Below are 13,055 nucleotides of genomic sequence, written 5' to 3'. Positions count from 1 at the left end.
ATGCACTTCAGGAGGGGCAGATGTAACATGTGCAGAGAGAGTTAGATTTGGGTGGGTTATATTGTTTCTGTGCTGGGTAAATACTCACCCGCTGTACGAAAACACAGCCTAGCGATCAGGTCTGAATTCGCCCCACGGTTTTGCCCATTAGCTAACAAATTTGCTGCTGCGATCAAATCTGAATTAGGCCCTATGACCACGGTAGCAATAGTATATAATAAAATGAATAGAGCTGCTGCCACAACATGCAGTTTATGGGACAGAACAGAGTTACTGCACATGCCCAGTGTAGCAGCTTCTTCCACCAAGTCTGCTGTATGTGGAGACATGAGTGCTCAATCAGTGCACTTTACTAGAGAGTAGCTGCCAGGAAGAAGAGACAGGCACCTTACTATGAGGTGGGAGAATGTGTGCTTAGAAAGTGCAGTACTGTCTTCTATTGGTTTATGTTTAACCTTTTCAGAATCACTAATGTTTATATTAGATCAATATGTCTGATAAAACCTATACCAGGGGTTCCCAACCATTGTTCTCAAGACACAATTACAGTGCAGGGCTTACGTGTAGCCATACAAGGTGATTTAATTAATAACTTAGTTATGTTAACCATCTGTGCTCAAGCATGCATATCACTAAAACCAAGACAGTTAGTGCGCCTTGAGGACTGAGCTTGGGACACACTTGCTTGAACCATCTACACCATTTACAGTGTTAATTATTAATACTGTATTCCATACACTATCCAGTGTATGAAAAGACCAACGTGTACATATATGTCCAGGGTTAGTATTAGGTTCTTTTACTGCTCCCCTTGACTCCCGCACTTGCTCCAGTGTTCTGCGGAATGGAGATTGTGGATTACATTTGGAAACCCTCTCTGGAAATCCTGTATTTGCACCTGCAAATGTATTCAGTTTTCTCTGTCCTAGTCATACAGAACTCGGTCAAATCTAACTTTGCATAGAATTTGGTGGTAGCAACAATGACAGCACACGTAACCATCCTGACTTGTGGGAGTGTTATCAGAATATACTAGGCATATATCTAAAGTCAGCTGCATCACAATGGGGGTGTGGGCCACTCCTGGGGGTGCTGGCTCCTGCTCAGTGACAGTAGCTGGGTGCTGCAACGTAACATTTTGTGCAGCACCTGGCTCCTATCATTGTGTAGAAGCCGGCACTGCAGTCAAGGCAGTCTCTGGGGGAAGCTGGCATCTCCCAGACCCCCGTGGTGATGAAAACCTGGGGTTGAGATGCTTAGCCATGACCCCATCCAACGAAGCCATGCATCCTTTTTAGCGGCATGTAGCTATGGCACGCGTATGGACTACACTTACCGTACCAGGTGTGAATTGGGTAAGTGACGCCACTGCTAAAGCGCTGTGTGATTCTAAGCCACCCATAAAGAGAAGGGAAGCCTGTTTCTAATGATTCTCTAGCACTCAGTAAGCACGCAGAGCAGTTTTCTAAGCTAGATTCCGTTTTGTAGAGCGAGATTGCAGATTAATGAGATATAAAGGTCTCAAAAGGTTATTCTTCAGGATGTTCTGAGCTGTGCAGATGTTCTTGCCATGATGGAAATCTCTTTCCGTCTTATGACTTTATCAGGACATAGTTTGTGCAAACTGAATGCTATAGTGGACAAGTGCATTTCCTTTCCCAAGGAAGATAACAATTCAAACACACATGATTGGCCATTTACAGTACATCACTCTTATGATTAGATTAGTTTAGGCCACTGTTAGGGCACAGCTAGATACCATGTGTCTCCTGAACTGACTATAACGGGTTTCACCTATAACAGCCGCCATTCCCGGGATAAGCAAGTTCTCCCAGGACTTACAGAGGTGACAATGTGGATACTTAGGCCTGTACCTTGATATGTACTGGGTGGCCCATATGTGTGCACTCTTGGAGAACCAAGTAATTGTTCACTGCGCATCTGGTGCACTTAGTCAATTAAGCCTAACAGCAAAAACTCAGCACAACTATGCAAACTGACAGAGTTAAAAAAAAAATACACACCTCTGCCTTTTACTTCGGGATCCAAAGTCACAGTTTTCAGATTATATGCTATGCGCCTTCCTTCCGGCTGAAATAAAAATAAGTTTACTGCCTCAGAGATGTGTAGTGGTGTCCATGAAGCTGGAATGAAGATGCCTATATGTGAGGTAGTGAATGCTGATCATTGTACTCTCTTAGCAAAATACTCATGTGGTAATTTAAAGTAATCATTATTGCTGCAGACTTTTACATCTAAGAGATACTTTAGTCTCAAAAGCAAGAACTGCATCATAACCATCTCTATTACTCACCACGACCTTCAACATCTTCCTGACACCATCTGAGCCAAATGCAACGGTTGCTTTCACTTCCACTTCATGATAGCCCAAGGATATGGGCACAATAGTAAAAGGTAAAGCCACTGAAGATTCTTTTTCAATGGTTACCTCTTGGCGATATTTCTTTTTACTAGTGGAGAGACTGCAGAATGCTTCATTATACGTCCACTCTACACGCACCTACACCAAATTGAAAAGATAAATGTGAGGGGAATATGAGATATATGTCTACGCCATAAACTTGAACTGTAACTACTGCCCCATCAACAGTGGGGGAGGACGGGTGTGATTCATAGGGTCAACCACACTTAGGTCTACAGTGTCTAGGTTGACCACTATTGGCCAACAGTAAGTAGGTCGACATGAGTTTTGTTGGGGGGGGTTGTGTCGTTTTCTCTGTAGAGTGACCAGGAACCCTAATGAGTGCACCGCATCCCCTTGCAAGGCTCGCTTCGCTCGCCATGCTTCAGGAGGGTTTCCATTCCCAGTTGTAGTCCATGTGGATCGTAAAGCATGAAAAAGTTAAAAAAATGTGAATAACTCATGTCAACCTTCTGTAATGTTGACCTAGAACATGTCGACCTAGAAACCATGTCGCCCTACTTACTGTAACCAATAGTTGTCGACCTAGACATTGTCGACCTAGGTATGGTCGACCTAGAGACCGGATACCGGGGAGGACATCAGTAGGAGTATTGAAATAACCTAAGATGAGAAAGGTAAGGTCAGAAAAAAGGAAGTTAGGGAAACAGGCAGCAAAGTTATCAATTACTTTGGAGACTGAACCAGGGAGGGCAATAAATTACAGCAAAGGTGAAGGTGAGTGGCAAGGAAGAGGCAAATTGCATGAATCGTGTTAGAATACAATGAATGGAAGGGTTCTGAGGGCATGAAAAGAAAAGAAAAAGGACTACCACACTGTCACCTTGCTAAACCTGGTGATGCGGTGTACTATATAAGAGTCCACTAGGGGAGAGGGTGGTGGTAGAAGTGGTGTGAGACAGAGAGATACAATAATCAGAAAGGCTAAGCTGTTGATGGAATTGGAGAGGAATGGTTCATGGGTGGGTGCCTGCTTGTTACAGACAGACTTTATTTCAGAGGGCAGAGTGGAGGGCAGATATGTAAATGAGATTGTCACGTTTGCTGATAGTGAGACAGATTTGGTTATGGGGAGAGTGTTGGGTTGGGGCACAAGCAGAAGCAAAAAGGGGAAATACCACTGGAAGAGTAAGAGAGAGAAGAGCAACAGGCATTTGGAGTTTGGGAGAGGTGTTTGTAAGAGAAAGGAAAGTTTGGGACTTAATGGGGGGAGTGGGGCAGAGATATAGGGGGAGTTAAGAGAGGTGATTCAAAGTGAAAGGAGGTGAAAGTTGGGGGATAGTACCAAGGGGAGGAGGGATACAGAGGAGTAGAGACAAGTGAAGATGCAAGGATAAAAGGGGGTGGAGGAACAGGAAGGAAAATGTGGTGGAGCATTTGAATGTCAAGATCATAAGTATGGGAGATAAAACAGTGTGGATGAGAGGAACTTGGGGAGGAGAAACAGGAATAGCAATGGCAATAGTGAGATGCAATTTTAGTGTGGCTAAAAATGAGAATAACCAGGTAGAAATGACAGAGACGGTAATGTAATGGAGTCCTAGTGAGGGGAGAAGATTAATAGCAGTTTAATGTGCAGGCCAAGAATGGCTACAGAGGAGAGATCCAGGCAGCTAGAATAAGAAGGTCAGATAGTGGTGCAGAAGTTGAAGGAGCAGTCAGTAGCGGAGCCCAGTGTGAGTAGCCTTGTCAGCAAAGAGTGGTTTGCGGTGCATGGGTAAAGGAGGACATCAGGCAGGAATCCAGGGGCCGCCTGAAGAGGATTATGGGGAGCATGCATAAAATAAAGATATGAGGGTTATGCCAAAGTACACAAGTGGCACTGTTTGGAGGATCCTATATTTACCAGTCAGTGAGATCCAAGTTAGGGGAGCAAGCATGAGGGACATACTGTAATAGGTCCAGGAAGCAAAAATGGAAGATGGCTTTACAGAAGATGAATGTCCAGGTAGTAGTAGATAAGCCAAAGATGTGGCCTACTGTAGGTTTGATTAGCAGGTTGCAGCCCAGATGAAAGACTCCATGAGAGAATTTTTAATGTTATTTGCACATTATATGATTCATAATGAGTGCCTTCATTATGGGCCTAAATCTGAGTCACATGCAACTCCATATGTGGCCACAACTAGATATTGTCACAGACTCCCACGTTTTAGTTTTGGCAAAACTATCATTAGTTTTGGATCTGATTGTCTTTCAACACTGATAAAACACCTAAAATCATGTAGTTTGGAGCTGTTTTGTGCTTACAGTATTATTAACATCAACAACAACATTCATATCCAGTCATTTCCAGCCAATTTTTACAACTTCCAGCTCACAATATTGCTTTCACCAATATTGGTCAATGGCTGCAATGAGCTGACTGTAGTGCTGCTCTGTTGCTTACTTTAGCCAAACACATAGCAATTTAAAAGACTATAGCACATCTATGAAATATAGTGACACAGCAGCTTAATAAAGTATATGACCTCATAGATTGCGTTCATTAATCAAGAACTAGATCACAGGTATGAGGCCAGCACAGGTAAAGGAGAACTAGATAAGAGCCCTGAGGCCAGTACATGTAAATGGAGGTAGAGGATTTATTTAGTGGAAGCTAGGTAATTGATTGATTGAGTTATTGATAATTTAAACAGTTATAACTAAAAAGAAAAGTAAAATGGAGACATGGGCCTGACAAAGATGTAGTGGAAACTAGGTGAACTATATGATTGATTGATTGATTGATTGATTGATCGATCGATTGATTGATTGATTAATGTAACAGATATAGCTAGAAAGTAAGTACATCAGAGTCATGGGCCTTGCAAAAACTAGAAGACCATCAACATTGCCCCAGTAAAGTACAGCCTAGTAAAGTACAATGAAAAGAAGAGTGGTGCAAGATGCAATGGTCTTTGGGCCCTCGTACCCACCCTTATTTTTAATATTAAAAAAGGACAGACAGTTTAACAAGCCAAAGCACTGGAGTAACAGTAACAGTCACCCACAGGACAGACAGTCCCATTGAAGGTGTTTCCTTCCTTTGGAACTGCCAGACCGGATTGCGATTAGTGGAGAGCTGGCTTCCTGTAGGAAGCCACACCCTTCCAGATTGTCAGCCCAGTCCCGCTTCTATGGCCTGCAGACAATGCAGTCCATAGAAGCTAGGGGTTTGCACATGTGCACTGAAACCGCCCCTTGTACGCAAGCGCTAGGACCCAGCACCTGTCAGCTCCATTGTGCAAGAGCTGGGACCCAGCTGTCCAGAGCTGTCTTTCTCCTCTCTGGCATAGGTAGCGGCAGCTTCCCTACTGAAAAAAGGTAGGAGACACTGCTTTTGTCCTGTCCTCCCTGTGCAATTCATGTGCCATACGAGCCTTTAGAAATCCTCAAGCTGCAAAAAAATCACTACCGTATATGAATGTCAGCATTATGTGAGACTGTGAATCGGGCCTTTAATGGTTCTTGGAACTGCCAGTAAAAAGTCCTCACCACCAGTAACTTTTTGGTTTTGTGGGGCCTGATACTTAGAGGCATCTGCTACCGCATCTGCAACCGCTTTTTTCTGCTCTCAGTAGATCCATGCAAATGCAAATTTAATGTCATTGTGCACACTGTTTATCTATATGCAGCTGCAATTGTTACCATAAGCATATGCACTCACTGCATGCTCGGTGCAAAAATAAGATTTTACTTACCGATAAATCTATTTCTCGTAGTCCGTAGTGGATGCTGGGACTCCGTCAGGACCATGGGGAATAGCGGCTCCGCAGGAGACAGGGCACAAAATTTAAAAGTTTGACCACTAGGTGGTGTGTACTGGCTCCTCCCCCTATGACCCTCCTCCAAGCCTCAGTTAGGACACTGTGCCCGGACGAGCGTACACAATAAGGAAGGATTTTGAATCCCGGGTAAGACTCATACCAGCCACACCAATCACACCGTACAACTTGTGATCTGAACCCAGTTAACAGTATGACAAACGTAGGAGCCTCTGAACAGACGGCTCACAACAATAACAACCCGATTTTTTTGTAACAATAACTATGTACAAGTATTGCAGACAATCCGCACTTGGGATGGGCGCCAAACCAATGGGATTTGAGAAAATCCAAAACTACATTAAGATCCCACGGTGCCACTGGGGGCACAACCGGGGGCTGTATATGTAGTACTCCTTTTACAAAAGTCTGGAATTCAGGAACTGAAGCCAATTCTTTCTGGAAGAAAATCGACAGGGCCGAAATTTGAACCTTAATGGACCCTAATTTGAGGCCCATAGACAATCCTGTTTGCAGGAAATGTAGGAATCGACCCAGTTGAAATTCCTCCGTCGGGGCCTTCCTGGCCTCACACCACGCAACATATTTTCTCCAAATGCGGTGATAATGTTGTGCAGTCACCTCCTTCCTGGCTTTTACCAGGGTAGGGATGACCTCTTCCGGAATGCCTTTTTCCCTTAGGATTCGGCGTTCAACCGCCATGCCGTCAAACGCAGCCGCGGTAAGTCTTGGAATAGACACGGTCCCTGCTGAAGCAGGTCCCGTCTTAGAGGTAGAGGCCACGGATCTTCCGTGAGCATCTCCTGAAGTTCCGGGTACCAAGTTCTTCTTGGCCAATCCGGAGCCACGAGTATCGTTCTTACTCCCCTTTGCCGTATAATTCTCAATACTTTTGGTATGAGAGGCAGAGGAGGAAACACATACACTGACTGGTACACCCATGGTGTTACCAGAGCGTCTACAGCTATTGCCTGAGGGTCTCTTGACCTGGCGCAATACCTGTCCAGTTTTTTGTTGAGGCGGGACGCCATCATGTCCACCATTGGTCTTTCCCAATGGACCACAATCATGTGGAAGACTTCTGGATGAAGTCCCCACTCTCCCGGGTGCAGATCGTGTCTGCTGAGGAAGTCTGCTTCCCAGTTGTCCACTCCCGGGATGAACACAGCTGACAGTGCTAACACATGATTTTCTGCCCAGCGGAGAATCCTTGCAGCTTCTGCCATTGCCCTCCTGCTTCTTGTGCCGCCCTGTCTGTTTACGTGGGCGACTGCCGTGATGTTGTCCGACTGAATCAACACCGGCTGACCCTGAAGCAGAGGTTTTGCCAGGCTTAGAGCATTGTAGATTGCTCTTAGCTCCAGTATATTTATGTGAAGAGACGTCTCCAGGCTTGACCACACGCCCTGGAAGTTTCTTCCCTGTGTGACCGCTCCCCAGCCTCTCAGGCTGGCATCCGTGGTCACTAGGACCCAGTTCTGTATGCCGAATCTGCGGCCCTCTAACAGATGAGCACTCTGCAACCACCATAGCAGAGACACTCTTGTCCTTGTGGACAATTTTATCCGCTGATGCATCTGCAGATGCGATCCGGACCATTTGTCCAGCAGATCCCACTGAAAAGTTCGTGCATGTAATCTGCCGAATGGAATCGCTTCGTAAGAAGCTACCATTTTTCCCAGGACTCTTGTGCATTGATGCACAGATACTTTTCCTGGTTTTAGGAGGTTCCTGACTAGATCGGATAACTCCCTGGCTTTCTCCTCCGGAAGAAATACCTTTTTCTGAACAGTGTCCAGAATCATCCCTAGGAACAACAGACGTGTCGTCGGGATCAGTTGGGATTTTGGAAAATTCAGAATCCACCCGTGTTGTTGGAGCACTACTTGGGTTAGTGCTACTCCGACCTCCAGCTGTTCTCTGGATCTTGCCCTTATCAGGAGATCGTCCAAGTAAGGGATAATTAAGATGCCTTCTCTTCGAAGAAGGATCATCATTTCGGCCATTACCTTGGTAAAGACCCGGGGTGCCGTGGACAATCCAAACGGCAGCGTCTGAAACTGATAATGACAGTTTTGGACCACGAACCTGAGGTACCCTTGGTGTGAAGGACAAATTGGAACATGAAGGTAAGCATCCTTGATGTCCAAGGACACCATAAAATCCCCTTCTTCCAGATTCGCTATCACTGCTCTGAGTGACTCCATCTTGAACTTGAATTTTTGTATGTACAGGTTCAGAGATTTTAGATTTAGAATCGGTCTTACCGAGCCGTCCGGCTTCGGTACCACAAATAGCGTGGAGTAATACCCCTGTCCCTGTTGTAGGAGGGGTACCTTGACTATCACCTGCTGAGAATACAGCTTGTGAATGGCCTCCAATACCGTCGCCCTGTCGGAGGGAGACGTTGGCAAAACAGACTTTAGGAAACGGCGAGGAGGGGACTTCTCGAATTCCAACCTGTAACCCTGAGATACTACCTGCAGGATCCAGGGGTCCACCTGCGAGTGAGCCCACTGTGCGCTGAAATGTTTGAGGCGACCCCCCACCGCCCCTGAGTCTGCTTGTAAGGTCCCAGCGTCATGCTGACGCCTTTGTAGAAGCCGGGGAGGGCTTCTGCTCCTGGGAAGGAGCTGCTTGTTGCAGTCTCTTACCCTTTCATTTGCCTCGGGGCAAATAGGAATGTCCTTTTGCTCGTTTGTTCTTATAGGAACGAAAGGACTGCGGCTGAAAAGCCTGCGTTTGGAATCCGCATCACCTGACCACTGGCGCGTCCATAAACTTCTTCTGGCAGATATGGACATCGCACTTACCCTTGATGCCAGAGTGCAAATATCTCTCTGTGCATCTCGCATATAAAGAAATGCATCCTTTAACTGCTCTATAGTCAGTAAAATACTGTCCCTATCCAGGGTATCAATATTTTCAGACAGTGACTCCGACCAAGCCACGCCAGCACTGCACATCCAGGCTGAGGCGATTGCTGGTCTCAGTATAACACCCGTATGTGTGTATATACTTTTCAATGTATTCTCCAGCCTCCTATCAGCTGGATCCTTGAGGGCGGCCGTATCAGGAGACGGTAACGCCACTTGCTTTGATAAGCGTGTGAGCGCCTTATCCACCCTAGGAGGTGTTTCCCAGCGCGCCCTAACCTCTGGCGGGAAAGGGTATAATGCCAATAACTTCTTTGAAATTAGCAGTTTTCTATCTGGGGTAACCCACGCTTCATCACACACTTAATTCAGTTCCTCTGATTCAGGAAAAACTATCGGTAGTTTTTTCACACCCCATAATAACCCTTTTTGTGGTACTTGCAGTATCAGACATATGCAAAGCCTCCTTCATTGCCGTGATCATATAACGTGTGGCCCTACTGGAAAATACGTTTGTTTCTTCACCGTCGACACTGGATTCAGTGTCAGTGTCTGGGTCTGTGGCGACCGACTGAGGTAAAGGGCGTTTTACAGCCCCTGACGGTGTCTGAGACGCCTGGACAGGTACTAACTGGTTTGCCGGCTGTCTCATGTCGTCAACCGACTTTTGTAGCGTGCTGACACTATCCCGTAATTCCATAAACAAAGCCATCCATTCTGGTGTCGACTCCCTAGGGGGTGACATCACCATTACAGGCAATTGCTCCGCCTCCACGCCAACATCGTCCTCATACATGTCGACACACACGTACCGACACACAGCAGACACACAGGGAATGCTCTGATAGAAGACAGGACCCCACTAGCCCTTTGGGGAGACAGAGGGAGAGTTTGCCAGCACACACCCAAGCGCTATAAATATATATAGGGACAACCTTAATAAGTGTGTTCCCTTTATAGCAGCTCAAATATTATAAATATCGCCAATAAGTGCCCCCCCTCTCTGTTTTTACCCTGTTTCTGTAGTGCAGTGCAGGGGAGAGTCCTGGGAGCCTTCCTCGCAGCGGAGCTGGGCAGGAAAATGGCGCTGTGTGCTGAGGAGAATAGGCCCCGCCCCCTTTTCGGCGGGCTTCTTCTCCCGGTTTTTTTGGAACCTGGCAGGGGTTAAATACATCCATATAGCCCCAGGGGCTATATGTGATATATTTTAGCCAGAATAGGTATATTACATTGCTGCCCAGGGCGCCCCCCCCAGCGCCCTGCACCCTCAGTGACCGCTGGTGTGAAGTGTGCGGAGAGCAATGGCGCACAGCTGCAGTGCTGTGCGCTACCTCATGAAGACTGAGACGTCTTCTGCCGCCGGTTTCTGGACCTCTTCTCTATTCGGCATCTGCAAGGGGGTCGGCGGCGCGGCTCCGGTGACCCATCCAGGCTGTACCTGTGATCGTCCCTCTGGAGCTAGTGTCCAGTAGCCTAAGAAGCAAATCCATCCTGCACGCAGGTGAGTTCACTTCTTCTCCCCTAAGTCCCTCGTTGCAGTGAGCCTGTTGCCAGCAGGACTCACTGAAAATAAAAAACCTAACAAACTTTTTCTAAGCAGCTCTTTGGGAGAGCCACCTAGATTGCACCCTGCTCGGACGGGCACAAAAACCTAACTGAGGCTTGGAGGAGGGTCATAGGGGGAGGAGCCAGTACACACCACCTAGTGGTCAAACTTTTAAATTTTGTGCCCTGTCTCCTGCGGAGCCGCTATTCCCCATGGTCCTGACGGAGTCCCAGCATCCACTAGGACGTCAGAGAAAGATCCCTCGGCTTATTCACCCATGGCAAGCCCATTAAATGGGACAGTTTCATGTGCCCATATGCTCACTAACCAGTCACCACCCAGAAACAACAATTTTAAGGAATGAGATGTAATTCTGCACTTACATTGTATATGTATGCGCAGTTGTTGATTTAGTTCTACCGCTCATGTGCTGTATGGGGTATGGATCACCAGATCTACGTTACAAAGGTCTACAGTCATTATTTCGACCACTATTGGTCGACAGAGTCAAAAGGTTGACACATGAAAAGGTTGACATGAGAAAAGGTTGAAACAAAAAAGGTTGACACAACATTTTAAGTTTTTTGGGGTCGTTTTCGCCATCAAAGCACTTGGAGCCCTAATTAGTGTACCACAATCCCTCACTTTGCTCGCCATGCTTTGGGCAGGTTACTATTCTCAATCATAGTCCACGTGGATTGTAAAGTATAAAAATGTTTATTAAAATGCTAAACCCAAAAAAAATCTGTGTCGACCATATGTGTGTTGACCATTTGCACCTGTCAACCTTTTGTACCTGTTGACCATAAGCACTGTTGACCTTTTAAATGCTGACCTATTCTCCATGTCGACCTTTTGACCATGTTGACCATCAGTGTTTGACCTAAAGTGGAAAGATTTTGATGCATTCTTGACTCTAGATGTACAGGCCCTATATACACATATTCCCCATTCTGCAGGATATGATGTCATTTCCAAATATCTAAATCTGGATGGTGATCTCATTGTGGATCACAGGTCATTCCTTTTACACTGTATTTCCTTTATTCTCTCACACAATTATTTTATTTTTCTGGATCACTTGTATTTACAGGTGATGGGAATGGCCATGGGGACCAAGTTCGCCTACAGTTATGCCAACCTATACATGGATGATTCTGAAAATACCCATGTGTGGGTGGATGACTGGGAGGCTTCCCTGGTCTTCTATGGCCGTTATAATGATGATTATTTGGGATGGGGATTTAAATTTGTCTAAATTCCTTTGTCACCAGTTTAAACACAAATTTACTGTATATAATTTATCATTCACGTCCACATATCACCGGAATTGAGTGGACTTCCTGTACCGGACCCTTGAACTAATAAATAACCAAATAGTTACATCAAATTATGTGAAAACAGTCAATACCAATTCATATATTTACATTACAAAAGCTCACACTATTTACCATGGAAGAGCAATTATCCCAAAGGTCAACTATTGCGACTGATATGAAATTGTATAGATCTGGAGACCTTTACTGTACAAGCCAAGGAATTAATAGATTCACTTAAAACTAGAGAATACCCTGAATTTATCTTATAGACAGCCTATAATGAAGTTTACAATATGGAAAGACAAAAATTATTTCAGAAAAAACGACTACAGCTGGATGAAAATGAACATTTTTTTCTTTTGTCAGTAAATATAATAAATGTGCTCAGGAGATTAAGTCCATAGTTGGACGTAACTACAGAATTCTAAAACAAGATCATATACTAAGCACACTTTTACCAACTAAACCTCAGGTATTTTATAGGAAAAACAAGTCTCTTAAAACTATATTGGCTCCAAACCATCTGGGAACCATTCGAGAAATCGACTCACAAGGATGCTCAGATTTGCTAAAAACTGACTACCACAATAACCTTACCTTTTGCGATTCTAGATAAGTAATATACCTGCTAACATGCAGTTGTGGTCTTAACTATGTAGGTCGCACAATCAGATAATTACGGGTACGATTTATGGAACACCGCAGAAATATTATTAACAACTGTCAGACACATAGTGTTCCTAGGCATTTTTGCTTGAAACATTCTGCCAATACTTCTGATCTTTCTATTATATGCTTGGAACATATTTCCCCAACTCCTAGAGGTGGTGACAAATATAAGAAACTCTGTAGACAAGATGTTGAAATTCAACTCACTCAATCCAGATGGCCTCAATGAGATCATAGAACTTAATTCTGTCCTTTAGATGGCCTTATTTATATGCGTGCATATATACAGTATGTGCACTTTTGATCAGGGGCGTAACTATATTGGTGTGGACCCCATAGCAAAATTTTGCAATGGCCGCCCCTGCCCTGCCGCCACTAGTCACCTCTCTACATTGTGTCCCCAGCCACAATAACACCCCCTATCCCCCAGAGTGG

At 45.2% G+C, this 13,055-nt stretch overlaps 1 protein-coding gene across 2 annotated transcripts in view; it reads right to left on the bottom strand.

The window, feature by feature from the left end:
- The window catches only part of LOC134936125 (complement C3-like), a 674,806-nt gene that overhangs the window by 190,874 nt on the left and 470,877 nt on the right, over positions 1-13,055 (bottom strand). For both annotated transcript variants that reach the window (XM_063931038.1, XM_063931039.1), the window contains exons 21-22: positions 2,315-2,521; positions 2,025-2,091 (exon numbers count right to left, since the gene is read on the bottom strand). In XM_063931038.1, the coding sequence (XP_063787108.1) occupies positions 2,025-2,091; positions 2,315-2,521 (274 nt within the window). The remainder of the gene's footprint in view (positions 1-2,024; positions 2,092-2,314; positions 2,522-13,055) is intronic.

The sequence above is a fragment of the Pseudophryne corroboree genome, chromosome 6 (assembly GCF_028390025.1).
Source record: "Pseudophryne corroboree isolate aPseCor3 chromosome 6, aPseCor3.hap2, whole genome shotgun sequence".
In the NCBI taxonomy this organism is placed as follows: domain Eukaryota; kingdom Metazoa; phylum Chordata; class Amphibia; order Anura; family Myobatrachidae; genus Pseudophryne; species Pseudophryne corroboree.
Note: the sequence above shows the minus strand (reverse complement) of the source record. Positions and strands in the feature narration are given on the sequence as shown.